This window comes from Carassius carassius, chromosome 17, assembly GCF_963082965.1.
Source record: "Carassius carassius chromosome 17, fCarCar2.1, whole genome shotgun sequence".
Taxonomy (NCBI): Eukaryota; Metazoa; Chordata; class Actinopteri; order Cypriniformes; family Cyprinidae; genus Carassius; species Carassius carassius.
Window position 1 is genome coordinate 16324436 of NC_081771.1, and position 18122 is coordinate 16342557.

General features: G+C 37.0%; 2 protein-coding genes across 21 annotated transcripts in view; one reads left to right on the forward strand and one right to left on the reverse strand.

Moving 5' to 3' along the window:
- Positions 1-13836, forward strand: part of LOC132161221 (TBC1 domain family member 23-like) — a 34751-nt gene extending 20915 nt beyond the window's left edge. Inside the window, exons 4-19 of one of the 2 annotated variants that reach the window (XM_059571119.1) lie at positions 2852-3056; positions 4759-4882; positions 5539-5663; positions 5788-5834; positions 5944-6047; positions 6169-6291; positions 6839-6931; positions 7120-7290; positions 7399-7441; positions 7662-7768; positions 8791-8927; positions 9216-9260; positions 10121-10209; positions 11011-11146; positions 11481-11675; positions 12442-13836. In XM_059571119.1, coding sequence (XP_059427102.1) covers positions 2852-3056; positions 4759-4882; positions 5539-5663; positions 5788-5834; positions 5944-6047; positions 6169-6291; positions 6839-6931; positions 7120-7290; positions 7399-7441; positions 7662-7768; positions 8791-8927; positions 9216-9260; positions 10121-10209; positions 11011-11146; positions 11481-11675; positions 12442-12526 — 1829 coding nt within the window. In that variant the 3' untranslated portion in view covers positions 12527-13836. The remainder of the gene's footprint in view (positions 1-2851; positions 3057-4758; positions 4883-5538; positions 5664-5787; positions 5835-5943; positions 6048-6168; positions 6292-6838; positions 6932-7119; positions 7291-7398; positions 7442-7661; positions 7769-8790; positions 8928-9215; positions 9261-10120; positions 10210-11010; positions 11147-11480; positions 11676-12441) is intronic. The other variant, XM_059571120.1, reaches the window with a different exon arrangement.
- Positions 13837-13841: 5 nt separating this feature from the next.
- Positions 13842-18122, reverse strand: part of LOC132161222 (tumor protein 63-like) — a 42869-nt gene continuing 38588 nt past the window's right edge. For 4 of the 19 annotated variants that reach the window (XM_059571121.1, XM_059571122.1, XM_059571127.1 and 1 more), the window contains 5 exons: positions 17819-17961; positions 16479-16511; positions 16189-16372; positions 15990-16083; positions 13842-15234 (listed from right to left, as the gene is read on the reverse strand). In XM_059571121.1, the coding sequence (XP_059427104.1) occupies positions 14932-15234; positions 15990-16083; positions 16189-16372; positions 16479-16511; positions 17819-17961 (757 nt within the window). In that variant the 3' untranslated portion in view covers positions 13842-14931. Of the gene's footprint in view, positions 15235-15989; positions 16084-16169; positions 16373-16478; positions 16512-17818; positions 17962-18122 lie in introns of all 19 variants that reach the window. The other 15 variants (XM_059571124.1, XM_059571125.1, XM_059571135.1 and 12 more) reach the window with 9 other exon arrangements.

An 18122-nucleotide genomic window follows, 5' to 3' on the forward strand; every position in this document is an offset into this window, starting at 1 on the left:
AGTAAGATCGATTCCATGCGATATAATTAGTTCTAGTGTATGATTAAAACGATGAGTGGGCCCGGTGACATTTTGCTTGACTCCAAAGGAGTTTATTAGGTCAGTAAACGCAAGTCCTAATGTATCATTTGCATTATCAACGTGAATATTAAAATCTCCCATGATTAGCGCCTTATCAACTGTAACTAGAAGGTCTGAGAGGAAATCTGCAAATTCTTTTAGGAATTCTGTATACGGCCCTGGTGGTCTATACACAGTAGCCAGAGCAAGAGATACATTAGACTTCTTTTGCATGTCTGACAGTGTAACATTTAGCAGAAGTATTTCAAAAGAGTTAAACCTGTATCCTGTTTTCTGGGTAACATTGAGAATATCACTATATATTGTTGCAACACCTCCTCCACGACCAGTCTGACGGGGCTCATGCTTATAACAGTAGTTTGGTGGAGTAGACTCATTTAGACCAAAATAATCATTTGGTTTTAGCCAGGTTTCAGTCAAGCAGAGTACATCAAAACTATTTTCTGTGATCATTTCATTTACAATAACTGCTTTGGGTGTGAGTGATCTAATATTTATGAGCCCAAACTTTAAAAATTGTTTTTGTTCATTTACTTTACATTTTTCTGGTTTAATTACGATAAGATTTTTTCTAGATCCTACATTATATTTTGACCTCACTATTCGGGGAACAGACACAGTCTTAATAGTTTTTACAGCACAAGTACTTTTATCATTTAAGCGGGTGGAACAAAACTCATCATAATAGTTATTAGAGAATTGTCTTACTAGTCACATGGAGCGAAGTGTCCTGGAGATGTTGTCAGAGAGCAGCTCCGCTCCGATTCTGCTGGGGTGTAATCCATCAGCGCGAAACAGCCTAGGACGCTCCCAGAAAAGATTCCAGTTATTAACAAATAGCAGTTTCTGTTCTTTACACCATGACAACAGCCATTCATTTAAAGCAAAAAGTCTACTGAACCTTTCGTGTCCTCGTCGATACGTGGGCAGTGGTCCTGACACGACGATCGTCGCCGCGGGCGTCGTGCTGCGAACCGTCTCGATCAGGCTGCTGAAGTCCCTCTTCAGTGTCTCCGTCTGCCGCAGCGTGGTGTCGTTAACCCCGGCGTGAAGCACGACCGCTCTGGGGCTCTCGTCGACCTTCAGGATCGCGGGTATCTGCGCAGAAACATCGAGAACACGAGCACCAGGCAAACAATGAGTGTCCACTTTACCTTCGGCTAACGTAGCACTTACGTGTCGGACGATGGAGTCTCCGATGATCACAGCGTCGCGTCCTGTCTCGCGGAGGGGAGCGAAGCGGTTCCGGATGGAGATGTCGGGGGAGAAGTCGTCGCCCGGGACCCGGCTCGCGTCCTCCGCTGTGGATGCACCCAGGGTCCGTGGTGTCCCGGCGTCGCAGTGAAGGACATCTGGGAAGATCGCGTCCTGGGTGCACCGGGCCTGTGCAGAGAAACACACGGAGTAGACGTGGTGGGACTGTTAGCAGATCGCTGTATACTTACCCCGGACTTGTGAGTGTCAGCCCGGGATGATTCCAGCGCGGTTCTCCGCTCTCTCAGCTGGGCCTGCCTCACCTCCAGGTCGCGAATCTGCTTTCCCACGGCCTCGAGCTCGAGCTGCACAGAGTGGAGACATTCATCCGCCATTAAAGCAAGTAACAGTGAGTACAGCAGTGGTAATGTGTGTGAATAGAGTATTAGCAATGTTAGCGCAGTTAGCTGCAACCACGCCGCTGATGCTAACGGGCTAAAAGCTAATAGCGGACCCGGGAGATCAAAATAAAATTAGTGATAGCGAGGCGCTCTGATTGTTTTTGTTTTAGAATACAATAGAGGATATATTCACACGTTATATAAACGGAAACGATGATGTATGAAATTGATTTTTGAGTTAAAAATAGTCAATGAAAAGAATATAGTGACGGAGCTCAAACGCAGTACAGCCGCCAACAACAAACAGGATATTTATATGTTATGTAAGACATGGTACAGATATTATTGTGAATTATTAATTCATGTATATTTCTTTTGTTTTATTTTTTTGGCCTCATAATGTATTATAAAATATTACAAATCAGTTTTACAGGAAAAGCTACAGATCTCTGATGACATGCTGGATTTCTCCAGTCATGTAATCTACTTAGATCGCCCCTTCACAATCGACTACAAACTCTCATTAATTTTTGTGTGCAATGCCCACACCTCAAAATCCAAAATTCAGTCACCCTTCCACCCCTGCTTTTTTATGATCTGTTACACTCAAATATGTCACAATAGAGAATGAAAGATCTGCTGCTATTAAAATTTCATTACAACTTACTTACATTTTGGATTTTCTGTATAGATTTAGTTAATCATTTAATTAGTTAGTTTTTCCACTTTGTTCTTTCTGAAAAAATAGCTGGCGTGGCAAGAACAGGCAGTTCTTACAATATGCTGCTACTTTTACAAAAGCCATTGCATGCAGTGTTGTGTCATCAGCCCTATAAAAACTCAAATGCAAACTGCCAGCTTTCATTTTAAAGTAAGTTTCTACACTTAAAGAAATATTGCTTTTGACAATTTTTAAAAGGATGTACACTGAAATTAAGCACCATAACAGTATTTAAGAAAAAATGGTTCTATTACATGATAATTTGTGTCTTGCAACTTAATAAACAATAAACAACAGCACTATCTTGGAAGGATGCTCCCCGAGTCATGATAAATCCCACGCATTCCATGCAAGTTCTGTGTGCAAAGCCATTATCTATACTATGGGAAAAATATAAATGAAATAATGGGATTTTTTTAATTAACATTATGATGCAATTTTTTGCTGCATATAGATGAGCTAGGGTTACCAGCGGAGGAAGGGAGGGACCTGGTGTCAGATGTGGAGTCGGTGATCACCTTTTACTGCAAGTCCAGAAATGTCACCTTTACTCCAGATTTAAGTTGGCCACACATCCTCAAACCACTCCTGGGCTTACAGCTGTCCCGCAAAGACCTCTACAACTGCTTCTACGCCATCATGAATAAATACATCCCACGGTAGGGGTTTTCATATGTATGTCTGTGTTTTTCTCTACTTTAAAAAAAATAAATTCAATTATAAAATCCACAAAATCCACAGAACCTAGGGTTGTGCCAATAGACGATAGTATCGTGTATCGACGATCGTCAGAGATATCGACATAAGCAGAATTCTCTGTCGATAATCAAGACGATATTAGGCTCATTTTCCTATTAATGTATTAGATTATAATAATAATAACAACTATTATTTTTATTTTTATTAGGCTGCTTATTATAATTCGGCTTTTAAAATGCCCAGCTATTTCACTTAATTTCACTGCCCGCATTTCACACACACACCTCGCACGCGCAGGAAGATTAGAGCATGTAGTCGTTGAAGTTGTAATGCTTTGACTCGGATAATTCGTTAAATCCATGAAATGAAAGAGATAGAAAACGACGAGTTGGTGTCCCACACATTTAATGGCTGGTATACGGCAACGCGCTCCTCTCATACATGAGAGATTAACTCTTTCTTGGTGTCACAAATAAAGTAAATACAAAATAATTAACAAGGCGGCAGACCGAATTTATCATCCGTAGTGCATGGTTCTCAAGTAGTCCTTTTCTTAAAGACTGATCACTTAACTTATAAAACACACTATGTGGTGATGACGTAGAAGGATTACGTGAGAACCACTATGGATAATACGTTCAATCTGCCGCCTTGTTATTATTTTCATGCACACCGCACTATAATGTGATGCATGCAAAATACATAGTTTTGGCCGTTACAAAGTCTCCATCCACAAACAGACGTACATCGTCTGCAGATATAAGGTATTTCATTGCACTTTAACAAGTAATCTGAACGGTCTATATACTGTATGTGCAATATATTAAACGAGCCCTCACTAACTGAGTTTAATGCAACAGTTATGTTAGAATGCATCTCATTCTTGTTTCTGTGACGGTGCGTCAGACTCGTCATGAGGCGCGCAGTCCGGAGCGCTTTATGACTGATGCATCAGTTCAATTCAACTTTACTACAAATATATCAACTTACTTAAATACTTTATATTTAAATGTTCGTTTATGCCCAATATTAGTGTTTAACTGTTGGACTTTAAATTAAATCTGCTATTGATTTTCACCGTTGACTGATTTTGCAGAACATTTAGACTGATAACTTCCCTGCGCAGATGCGGACGTGCGATATGACAGTTGCGTCCGACTATGTATGAACTAGCTGTTTTAAATACAGTATTTTTATATTTAACGTTAGTTAAATCAGTCAGTATGTTTGAAAGAAATTTTTTTTTAAAACACCAAATAGTTATGCTATGACAAGAACAAAGAGTCTCTCTCTTGCTCCACCCATGCTCGATAATATTGTGTATCGTCGATCTCACGGGCTGACGATATGACGATTTGAAAAATGACCATATCGCCCAACACTATCAGAACCAATAAAACAATTGAGGTAATTTAATCAAAAGTAAAAAAAAAAATAATAATAATAAAAGGTTGCAGATAATGTAGCAAATCTGAATCCTTGAAATGATTTAAACTGAAAGAAAAGTTTCAGTTTGGTTAAATGCTGCTGAATGCCACCTCCTCAGAAGTTTTCTGTGGCCAAAAAGGTCTATTGAGACAATGTTAGGTTGGCAGAGGGGGAACATGCAGACTTTATATATCAGTTTTCTTGATTTAGGGCCATATTATTTACCTTTTGCAGAGACTGCGTTGTGAAGGGAAGACCATTTCACCTCTTCAGACTCCTGCTGCAGTACCATGAGCCTGAATTCTGCTCATTCCTGGACACAAAAAAGATTACTCCTGATTCCTACGCCCTCAGCTGGGTCAGTCCATCTCTGGCTTGTTTGAATATTTCATCAAGTATTTGGCTTAGTACAGGGGTGTCCAATACTGCTCCAGCGTGCCACAACACATCCTCCTAGAAGTTTCTAGTACCTTGACCTTGAATAGCTGGTTTTGGTGTGTTTTATTCTGCAGGACAGTGGCCATCCAGGAGCAGGTTTGGAAACCCCTGGCTTAGTATATAAATTATACTTAACTTATACACTATGGATCAATTCTGAAAAAGTGTTATGCTCATTTTCCTAAAATGAATCAAATAAGGCCATTTACACTAGTGTGTTTTCAGAATGGGGAATCTACCTATACATATCTATGGGTATACATATCCCTATGAGCATGATTTTATTGTTGACATGGTTGTCAAAGATACACAGAGAGAATGTGGGCAGCCACACCATCGTTTTCAAAAGTCTCCGTCTTGCTCCGTTTACACTGAAAAGCAACCCCGAGATCTGCAGAGTTTTCACTGGTCTGTTTTCTACGATCAAACACACCAGAGTAGTGTTAACGACAGGTGTAACTAAAAAAAGTTATGCGTTTTAAAATTAAAATGCAGTAGTGTAAACGTAGCCTAAATTATTTGCAGCTCTATGTGAAATAATCTTTTTTTCCTTTTTTTTTTAACTGTCTCCTGCAGCTGGGCAGCCTCTTTTCTAGCAGCTGTCTCCCTGAAGTGTCACAGGCCTTATGGGATGTTTATCTCCAACAGACTGACCCTTTTCTCATCTTCTTCCTCATGCTCATCATCCTTGTCAATGCCAAGTACGTGACCGTTCAGACTGTTCAGTGAACTCAACTGAACTGAAATGAACTGCACCAAGGCAGTTTTACTTTCTGTTTAATAGATCAAACAAAAACTCATTTTTCTTTGTTTTCTAATGTCCAGAGATGGCATCTTTATCCATGAAGGAGAAAGCAAAGAGGAAATTATCAGTAAATTCTTTCATGCGTTATTTATTAAAAGAAAAAATACATTACAAAAATCTATGCATTGTCCTGTATGATCAAAGGGTGCAGCGTAATTCTTTTTCCTTTTTCCCAGGTAAGCTGAAGCATTCACCAGAATCTCTAGATGTGGAGGACCTTGAAGACTTGTTTTCTTTAGCACAGTATTACAACAGCAAGACGCCTCTGTCACTTAGAAAGGTAAGTGTTATGTCTGTGCTCATTGGGCTGCGTATTACTTACTTCCTTTCAATATGACGCACATCACAATAACAGTTTAGCAGGTTTCACATGCTCAATAATCTGGTTTATGTGTGTGCAGGAGAACCATAATCTGTTTGGCAGTAGTCTGGTGGCTCTGAAGGAAGATGACATGGACCTGAGTCAGGCTCTCTGTTTGCCTGTATCAGTCCCTGAGATCCTGCAAGCCAACCAGCTACTACCTGTGAGTCCCCAGTCTCCAAGCTAACTGTCCTAAACATCTCCACATCATCTTTCATATTTATTAATGTTGATGATCAGGGCTACAATTAAAGGGGTAGTTCACCTAGAATTGTTTTTAATTTACTCACCCTCATAATCTTTGTAAACCAATAAGGCTTTGTTCATGTTCAGTAGAAGTGGAGATATTTTTAATGTTATCTCGCTATTCGTCAAAAAACATTGTAAAAGTAATCCAGTAAAATGGTTTTAAAAGTCCAAAAAAGTCAAATGGAGACTAGATTGATTTTTAGCAATTTACAATATTTTAAGTCGAGCACACACTTTTTAGGTTCTGGACATTATGTTTTATGTGCTCAAAGTATGTAAATTGCAAATTAAAAATAAATAAGTTTAACCTTTCAATTTACATTGTATCCAACCTTGAAAAAGAAATATTTTAAGTATGTTGTTTTATGACACCCATGCACAAGAATCGCATGATGAAGAGCTTCACCATGTGATGCCCTATTTCCAGTGATGCATGTTCTTGTGATTTGCATGCTGTTTAGGAGGGCGTGAGGTTTTTTGTGGTCGACTGCCGTCCTGCTGAGCAGTACAATGCTGGTCACCTCTCCACTGCCTTTCACCTGGACTCTGACCTGGTAAGAATTTTTCCAAGCATTTGTTCATAATCGTTCTAGTAGAGATTGATTTCCTTTGGATCCACTTTTTTTTCCCTCAAAAATACTATTTTTAATATGTTTAGCTGCCTCATAGAGTAATCGTACACAGCTCTGTGCACCTCTGTCCTTGACCCATAAAATTGCAATGATATGGTCTTGATTCACAGATGCTTCATAATCCCTCTGAGTTTGCCCTGTCAGTAAAGTCTCTTCTGGAGGCACAAAAGCAGTCTCTGGAATCAGGCTCTGTGGCAAGTGGAGAGCATCTGTGCTTCATGGGCAGTGGACGTGAAGAAGAGGACATGTACATGAACATGGTGCTTGCCCACTTTCTACAGGTCAGAACTGCATCTGCTGCTACATATTGTATTGTGCGAATTATTATTGAAAGCATTTCACAGCTGTTAAGAACGTACGTGGTAAATCTAATTGTTTTTTTGGTCTAGAAAAATAAAGAGTTTGTGAGCATAGCAAAAGGTGGATTTATGGGTAAGTTCTATTTTCAGTTGCAACATTAATAACACTTTATCATCTATGCATTACTTAAAATATTTGAGACAAAATGCAATCAATCAAATATTAATAATGAAATAAATGTAATCTATTCAGATACAAAAAAAACAATGTGATCAGCAGGTTTACATGGTGACAGCAGCAGTTAAATTCTGCTGATGAAACTGAAACCATTTAATTTTTCTTTAATGCTTAGCATTGCAGCAGCATCTGGCAGATATTAATGTTGAAGGGCCAGATAATGTTTATGTTCACTGGATTGTGAGCACCTCAGGATCCCACAGCAGCCTCAGCTCAGCGGACGTGAGTTCTTAGTGTGTGTGTGTGTGTGTGTGTGATGCACTTTACATGATGTACTAAAAGAGTACTACTCAGCATGTAGCCTTCAAACCATGCTTTTGTGGCCCATGTTCTCATCAATTTTCTCAATCCATTTTTAACAGAGGTTCTGTGGGTCTTAAAGCCTTAAAATCTTAGTTTGTCCTTCCACCATTTAAATCTCTTTAAAGGTTTTAAATTTTTTTAATTGGAGCGGAAAGTAAAAAAACATTTATTCAGTATGTGCTTAAAACAAATGTCTATCAAGTGAATATATTAAAACTTTACTTTTCTGTAAAATGAAATAAAAAGTAAAGGAAATAGGTTGGAAATAGTATTATATATATATATATATATATATATATATATATATATATATATATATATATATATATATACATATACATATACATATACATATATATACATATACATATACATATACATATACACACAGACAAATACATTCATAGAACATATTGATGTATTTTGTTCTCTTCGATTGATTCCTTAAATTTTTGTTTACCTAAAAAGTTCTTAAAAAGTTATGAAAGTCTCAAATTTACCTTCATAAAACACTGTTTTAAGTGTATTTTTGGCACCTCTCTGAAACTTTATCCACCTTATTTTTAATGTGAGAACAGTGCCGTTTTTATCTTGAATGTGCAAGGGGTCCGTTGTGTTTGCTTACCAGTATTTCTAATATTGAACATTGTATTATATTGTAGCTTATTGGTTTGTTGTACTTGATTCTTCTAGTTCTTTACATGTAGTGGATAATGAAGTCTTGCTCATTTACAGGGAATATCTTGCCTTTGAAAAATAAATTGGATACATATTTCTATATTTCTTACGTTTTCTGTGTGGCGTGTAGTGCCATCTTGTGGACATTATTAGTAAAGCAAGCCATTAAATGCTTTAACTTACATTGAGATAAGCAGAGACCTCTTTCGTTTGGATTAATTAACTTCCAAGGTTAATTCAGCCCATCTCTTATATTGGTACAGGGGGAACTGAACGGCACAGATGGAAAAGGAGTTAAATCGCTTGTCAACAAAATGACCTTTGCACTCAAGTCAAAGTCAGTTAATGTAAAAGAGAAGGTGATCAGCTTCATTGAAAACACTTCCACGCCAGTGGAAAGGTGAGCATCTTTAATTTTCTTTGCACCGGACAGACATTCTTTCACTTTTTTTTTTCCAGATATGTCTTCAATTAATTAAAAAAAGAACATTTGAGGGTCTGTTTAATTAATAATCAGGGAGCAGTTGCAAAAACGTAGCCTCTAGACTGTCTTCTCCCCCCACACTTTTATTATTTTTTTTTTTTTTAAATATATATGATGTAGAGGAATTTATAGAAAATTATTGATTCTCTGAAGACTTTCTGTTTTATTCATCCTCCCGACCTATGCCCTGTTATTTCACACTAGAATGTCTTTCAATCTACCCTGGCCAGACAAGGGAATACTGGATCGGTAAGACTTCATTAATGTTTGTCTGTGCCACTCCAGCGTGCATCCAGTTTCTGTAACATGCCCTCTCAAGGTGGCGCTGTCAGCTTTAGCTCATTGCAGGGGTTTTTAAAATCCTTATTATATGGCACACTCATGTATGCTCTAACACCATATGCATCTGCATCACCTGCATCTATAGTACAGATATCCTTTTCATTCTTTTGAATTAACTGTTTCCTGCAAAAATTCTCCTGAGAATACCGTCAGAGAAGAGTAACATTCTAGAACTTTCTACTTTGTCATCCACTACCAGACATTCACATTCGCATGTGTAGTAGAATTCACAAACACCACTCAGAATGGTAGAAGCTGTTAACCACAGGTCTTGTCACTTTCTGATAGTGTCGGCTGTTTTGACCTCTAAACATTTAGAGGCCGCTTTGTGCCTTTCTTTGTTTTACGCCAGCAGTTTCTGTCTCCGCAGTCTGAAATCTGATCTCTGCTGTCTGGGTCCTCTTATATTTTTAACTTGTGTGGAGAGAGACCACAGTCCTTAATTGTTTTCATACAGATTTGATCACAGCTGTGGAAGACTGGGGCAGTTGTGATTAAATGTTAAAGTAAAATGGACCTAGAACATTCACTTTTGTGAAGTGCCTGGCCTTCCACACTTTGATACTCATGTCTGGTAAAATGCAAACTTGTTAACATGCCTTTTTTCCAACTAACAGAACTCACTTTTCTAATCCTAGAGGATACCTCATCTCACTGCTATGCTCTTAGAATGCCTGTATTAAGACAAGGAAAAAATGAAAAAAAACCTTTATTCTTCTAGTGGGTCTTGTAAGTGCATATGTTACTTTTTCTCTTATATCCTTCAGGCACATAAGCAGCAGTGATCGAGTGGGGAAGCCATACAGGGGTGTGAAGCCTGTCTTCAGCATTGGTGATGAGGAAGAGTATGATACAGGTAAATACACAGATTTAAATAGCGGCAATTTAACCAGCGTGGAGAACTCAACTTGCAATTTCCTGCAAAGTTAGCTTATGCACACTTGCACCAGTAATGTTATCGTTATCTATAATGGTTACTTTTGTTTTTTGTTTTTTTGGTAATTGAAATGAAGCTGTAATATAAATATTAGATGAAAAACTTAAACTTCCGAAACTTAAGTGAATAAATAGAAATGTTGCTGTGGCAAATAACAGAAATAAGTTGAATTGAAGTAGTAAACTATGGTGAAGCTAAGCAGAAAAATAAAAGACAGAATCAGATTAAAAAAATAAATAAAATCTAAAAATCTGAACGAATACTATATAATAAATTCTAAAATAACACTGATCTGAACAAGTTAATCAAGGTCTTCAGGGTTTAGGTGCAGAAGCAAGTTTGAGTATCCTTGTCTGATACAATTAAGATAATATACCCAAACACTTCTGTTTTATTTGTCCACTTCTGTTTACATTTATTTAAGAATTTTGTTATTGTGATGGTTAACCAAAAAAATACAAATTTGGTCGTTAAGTTTTGGTGTAAACTTTTGGACACAATTGTTGTTCGAAAGGGTTTCTTTTTTTTTTTTTTTTTTAACAAAAGGAGAAATTAAAAGAAAAAGGTTACCATTTTCACCTTAAAAAAAGAAAAAAAAAGGATCCCATGTACTATAATCATATAACCAGATATTTAAATATTCAGCATTGGTACACTCCATCTCATCTTTGTCTCTGTGTTTTTATGTAATGCTTTTCTTATTTCCTTCCCTCTTTTCAGATGAGGTTGACAGCTCATCAATATCAGATGATGACAGGAAAGAGATTGTCAATATTCAGACTTGGATCAACAAACCAGATGTGAAGCACCATATTCCATGTAATGAAGTTAAGGAGACTGGACACATGTTCCCAAGGTGAAGCTACAGTTTAAATAGTATCTGTGTAATCAAGTCGATGATATCGCTGCAAGTTAAGCATCCCCAATTAAGCAAGCCAGTGGTGATAACGGCAAGGAACCAAAACTCCAGCAGTGACAGAATGGAGGAAAAAACAGGATAGATACCAGGTTCAGTCAGGGGGCCAGACGTTGCAGGTTGATCCATGCTGCTGCAAAGTTAGATTGTGCAGTGTACCTGTCTGAACATACATCATGGAATTAACCCTCCAAGAATTCCACTGAAGTCAAAATTGTCAAAATATAAGCTTAAATAGTGGTGGTGGGTAATTCTATTGGTTTATCTTCCACAGCCATCTGCTGATCACTGCAACACACATGTACTGTTTGAGAGAGATCGCTGCCCGAAAAGGTTTCGCTTACATCCAATCCAGGCAGGCCTTAAACTCTGTTGTGAAGATCACCTCCAAGAAGAACCATCCAGAACTTATCACTTTTAAGTTTGGCAACAACAATGCTGCAGGAGTGGAGATAGTGGCTGTGGAGAGGTATTGTAACTCACATCAGGACACCATTGTATTTTTTTTATTTGAACTAGTCTCTGTATAAAATAACCAGTGTTATTTTAGTATCAAAATAAATTAGCTCTTGATTTATACGTTTCGGTTGTCATTTTAATTTGTTTTTACAAGGTTCGCATTAGTTAGCATTAGTCAATGCATTAACATTAACTATGAGTAATACATTAGTTATAGTATTAAGTATATAGTATTAATATAGTATTATAATATAATATAGTATAGTATTATATAGTATTAATTTTCATTTGTTAGTATTAGTTAATAAAAATAGAACTGTTAATTGTTAGTTCATGCTAGCTCAGGTTCATTAAATAATTTTAACTCCGCAATTGTAAATACAGCTTTACTTTTTTTGTATTCATATTTTTTTTGATTGTTTTTGTTGTTGTCTAGAAATGGTTAAATTAATAAATGCTGTAGAAGTATTTTCATTTGTTTGTTTTGACTAATGTTGAAAACTAATGGAACTCTAATGTAAAGTGTTAAACATTGTATCATGTGCTTGTAATTTTGTCAATGTACAAAAATAATTAAAAAGTTTAACTCTAAATTGCAAATAGCTTAACCGTACAAAACAGATATTTGGACTTTCGATTAAAAAAACTCTAAATGAAACTCCTTGATTGTTCAGTTTTAAAATTCTAATGCTTTAGACATCCTTACTTTTTACTTACTTGTTATAGTATTGTGTTAGTTAACTTTATTCTGATATTTCTTGTTTTCTTTTCTGAAGGTATTTAATCCCAAATGCTGGTGACGCCACTAAAGTCATCAAACAGCAAATTATGAAAGTTTTGGATGCTATGGAGAGCTCTTAATGAAAGAGACTTCAGAGATGCGGCACTCTGGTCATCCAGGAGACCACCACAGCTCCAACCAAAACCCACTGAAGGGGAAGGAGGGAGTAGAGCATTCCCATACTGTTTTTCGTCATCATCCCCCCCCCAACTCCTCTCTGGGCAACTCTGACGTAGAGTTCTGTCATGACTCTTTTGGGACGTTGCCATCATGATTGACAGGAGTTCTAAAACTTTGGGCTTGGAGATGTCAATATGAGAAATGGTTATTTTGTTCATTTTGCTTTGTGATTATGATTTCTGTTTTGAGAAACTGACCTAATTAAGCAAGTTCGATTTATTATCTCTCCTTTATCTCTGTCGAGCCTTACTGAGCTATAGCTTTTTATATGAGTCATACAGCTCCTCCTGGATGAGAATACAGTTTTGGAACCTCAGTCAAGGAACTTCATTGCTCTTTATCTGCTACAGTGTTTGAAGTCACTAATTCTTTAGCCATTTAAAGATGTAAACATCATATATTGCTGCATACATATGTAACTGAGAAGAGTGTGATGTATTTATCAGAGCAGTGTTTTTACAGTAAACCAATTCACCAGGAGCCACATCACAGGCATTGATTTCATTTTCATATTTGGAAAGTATGCTTACCCTACAGGGTGCTGTTTGCACATGTGGTTACACCAGTGTGACACAACTCTGCTGTTCTCTGTGCTGATTCACTAAAACTCCCTGAAATTAAAATCTTTTGTCAGTTTCTGGTTCCATAAAATTGTTTTGTGATCGCAGCTTTAAAGATTAAAGGGAACTAGTCTGTGAGACGGTTAAAAGTTAAATGGGTCTTCTCTAAGCAGTGGCCAAGTTTACCAGATAATGTAATAAGAACTTGAAATTTTTGGATGCCTACCAGCTTCTACTGGGAATAGTTATCGAGTAATACATATATTAAGGTTCAAGCATTTAGGAAAAAATGGCTTGTAAATCCAGTAGCCATCAAAACTATATGTATACACAAGTCAAGTGAATGTAAGGAAATCTAAAACTAAGATTAAGGGAGGGTGATGCATAACATTTTTGAAACTAATCCTGTCAGTTTGTCACACTATGCAAGTTCTAAAAATTAAATTTGAGAGTCTAATAAGGTCTCCTCATGTCCACAACGTGAAAGACTATTCAGAGGATCATGTTTCCAATGTTTAACTTTTTAACCTTCGTTTGCAGTCTGTTAAACTAAACCACAGAACACTATTGATATCTCAAATTTAAATAAATCAAAATGAGGTCCACCATGTCTGACTGTTCTGTATAATAAAATTATCGTTTTTGTACAATACAATCAGTGTTACATGTGTTTTATTTTGTTTATATCAAAATAAGTACATTGCTAAATATTTACAATAATTCCTTAATAGTTTGATAAAGAATTGTTTACGCAGTTGTCACATGAAAGCGGAATAAAAAAATCTGTACAATATTGCCACAACAGGCTAATAAGTATCAAGTGGTGGAAATTTTTTCAAAAAATACTGAAGCCACATTACATTGGCAGTGTATCAATGTAAGTCACCTTTATACTTTTAGAGGCCAGCAAATGTCTATGCATTATCACAACTGTCAGAAGCATTCAATACTTACACACTGCAACGTAATAGTATCAGAGTGTTTGCAACTCAAATAAAAGATACAAAGAAGGGGTTACAGTATTACATGAAGGCTACATGACAACAATCTCATCAGTCTTACACCATGGATGAATAACACTTTCTGTGAGAATAAAGAAAAGAACCATGTGCGATTTGAAATACATACAATCAATGCTGACATACGTCAACATAAAAAACATTGTTCAACCGCAAGGAATGATCGTCACAAAAAAATACAATTAACACTAAGCTCTTGCTCGGAGGAAAATTATTTTATATATATATATATATATATACAAAAACAAACAAACAAAAACATACCTTTGGCCATGTAACAAGAAAGAAACCCCAAAAGTTCAGTGTGTATTTTGAAAGTAGAAATAATATGTTAGCATTTCTTAAGTGCTGTGTCTCAAGAAACAGTAAAAAAAAAAAAAAAAAAAAAAAAAAACACAATTTAGCAAAGCACCATTTCCCCTCAGCTACAGCTGTTTGCGTTCAATAAAGGGGCTTGAAATGACAACCAGAGCTAAATCCACCAGAAGAAAAATGAAACCATAAAGGACTTTAAGTGCATTTTATCTGCCCATTTAAGTTTAAGGGAACTAGTCTATGTGGCTTACAGTTTTTTTTTAATCATCACTTGCAGAGGAAAACTGTGAAACGATCTGGACCAACACCAAGTGTGTTAATAGAAAACAGCGCATAAGTGTGTGTGTTCAGTAAATGTGCACTGTTGACACTGTATGTACGTGTATTATTGTGAACTGTGATGCACTACATTCATTCTCCCTCCTCCTTGATGCGCTGTTGCTTGTTGCGGCGAGAATCTGGAGCCAGGTCAAAAGAGAAATCGGTCCAGTCGTCTCGTGGAGGAAATGAAATGGTCTGACGAAGAGTGAAACGCACTGCATCGATCACACGCTCGCCTCTGGCTTCGGTAGAGCCCACACTGACAGTGGATGTCCCACTAGAGGTGCGCAAGATGTGGGGAGGTGGAGAAAACTCCATGGTCTGTCGATACTCCATGATTCCTTTCCAGATGATGTGCTGGAAGTCTGTGGGAATCTTCAGCCTGGACAAGTCCTGTGGATAGATATACCACAGAGCTCATGAATACAGTAGCCACTGCTCTGATCTCTCCGTCAACCCAGACACACAGCATTGCATATTTTGATATGGATCCCCTGCAGTGAATGGGAGCCTTTAGAATGAGTGTTCAAAATTATCCACACAACTCCAGTTGACAAAATAAGGTTTTGTGAAGGGAAAAGCTATTGTATGTAAAAAAACAAAAAAATCCGACAAGATGTTTGAAGTTTAACAAAATGAGTTATAATCCTCTATGAAAACACATATCCCCTGTTGTCCTCTCAAAATACAGCAAAATATTTGTTTGGAACTATTTTTTGATCTGATTTAGACAGTGCATGATCTTTGCATATCTCTCTCTGTATCTTTTTCTCTCTCTATGTACTGCAATAATATGGATAGTTTTAAAGTTAAAAACGTCTTGGATTCATTACAAACATGCAGCTCTTCAGATCACCAGATGTGAGTAGTGTTGTGGACTATTTTTATGTTTTTATCAGCTGTATTGAACTCCTTTTCTGACGGCACCCATTAACTGCAGAGGATCCACTTAGTGAGCAAATTGCTAAATTTCTCAAAATCAGTTGCAATAAAGAAGAAAAACCTCTTATACATCTTGGATGGCATGAGGGTGTCAATTTTCAGCTAATTCTCATTTTTTCATCGACTATACCTGTTAACATGCTAAATATTTTTTCCCAAATATGAACTGAAATGAAAAACATGAAGGAGAAAGGCAAATTCCTCACCTCTAAATTGTAGTTCTCAATTTGGTAAATATTGGTCAGTCCTTGGGCTGTGAAATAATCCAAACAGGCTGAGCAGCCCAGCCTCAACAGGAAACTGAAATTGACAGATATTAAGCTTTAAGACATGATTACAGTAATGCTATTACACTTTCGCCTGTGAGCCATTTCAGAGAGACTTACTGTAAGTGTATTTGTGTACCTGGAAATGCTGTTGTCCATGGGGTAGGGAGGCGGAGGTGTGCAGTGAGAGGGTACCATTTGTAACTGAGGCTGCAGAGGGTTGGTGGGGCTCAGAGCACTCATGTCCGTGTTCATGGGAACAGGACCACCCATCATGGGAGGGGTCACTGAAGGGAGGGGAAAGGGTTGAGACTGTAATAAACCTCAAAAGAAGGGAAATAAAATGGTAACACTTTACAATAAGGTTCATTGTATTAACATCAGTTAATGCATTAGGTATCAGCAACAAATCATAAAATAAACTTTTACAGCATAATACTTGTTCATTGTAATTTGTACAATCTATAATGAAAAAAGCATGAGAAAAACAATGAAGAATACACTGCCAGTCAAAAGTTTGGGCATTTATTTATTTATTTGTATTATGTCTCTAATGCTCACCAATACTGCATTTATTTAATCAAAAAGCTGCTTTCTGTTATAATATTTATTATAAAATGTAATTATTTCTGTGGTAGCAAAGCTGATGTTTAGCAGTCATTACCCCAGTTTTCAGGGTTACATTATTCCTAAGAAATCATTCTAATATGTGGATTTGGTGCTTAAGATGCATGTCTATCAGTGATTAAAACAGTAGCTGCTTAATATTTTTGTAGAAACCGTTATGCATTATCATTCAGACATTTGGGGTGAGCAAGTTTTACAGTTAAAACCGTTTTTGTTTTTAAATATTGCAATATTTCACAATATATTATTAAGTAAATGCTGGATTAGTCAGCATAAGAAACTAATTTCGAAAACATAAAACATATATATACAGTATATATCTTAATGATTCCAAACTTCTGACCGATATGGAAAAAAAGTATTGTTCATTGTTTATTCATGATACCAAATGCATTACCTAATGTTTATCCCTATTGTAATGTTACCAATAATATAAAATCATGCAATATTTTCTGTCCCCATCCTGCCCACATTTATTATAGCCTGTATATTATGCACACACACACACACACACACACACACACACACACACACACACACACACACACACACACACACACACACACACACACACACACACACACACACACACACACACACACACACAAACACACACACACACGCTACTTAAAATGTCAGGTCTTTGACTGAAATGGCCTGAAATAACAAACACCTGAGGGGGGCACTAAATATGGATTAGGTAATCTCAGAACATGTGAAACCTGAGGCACATTTCACACAGTAGTAGGCCAGAGGAGAATGCTTATTTGTCATGTGTAAGTACATTTTGACAGTGCCAAAGTGTGCCGAAGGGAAGGCAGACTGTCCCACAAAGATTTAGTTCAATTTTAAATGGGAACTCTGTCAGATTGACATTGAGAACTGAGTGTTTCTCAAGCCCAGACAGGATATTCTTCACTAGGGAGAAAGGGTTCACTTTCATCCTGTACATTTTAGATCCAAAATCACTTAAACTCGATGAGAAGATCTTTTGTTAGCCCTAACCTACAGTGACACATTTGTAGACAAACTATGATATATATATATATATATATATATATATATATATATATATATATATATATATATATATATATATATATATATATGTTCAATTATTAATGATTTTATAGAAGCCTTACTGTCAGTTAGTCCTCCAGCCATGCTGGATGGGGTGAGTGTGTTGCGTTGTTGGGGGTTGATGAGCTGACTGACTGATGGAAGTTTGTTCTTGCAGAGGGTAGGTGAACTGGAACCAAAGGAAGGCTGGGGTGGCAGAGAGCTCCTGAGGGAGAGAAGATGATACAGGTTCTGTATTACTGAAGCTGAGTCTCTTGCTTAAGCTTACACATGGATATTACAGAAAATGTGCATCCCTGTAATGATTAAATGCTTCCTATTAATGTTTTGGACATTGTGGATGGCCTAAACTGTGGAGAAGTGCAG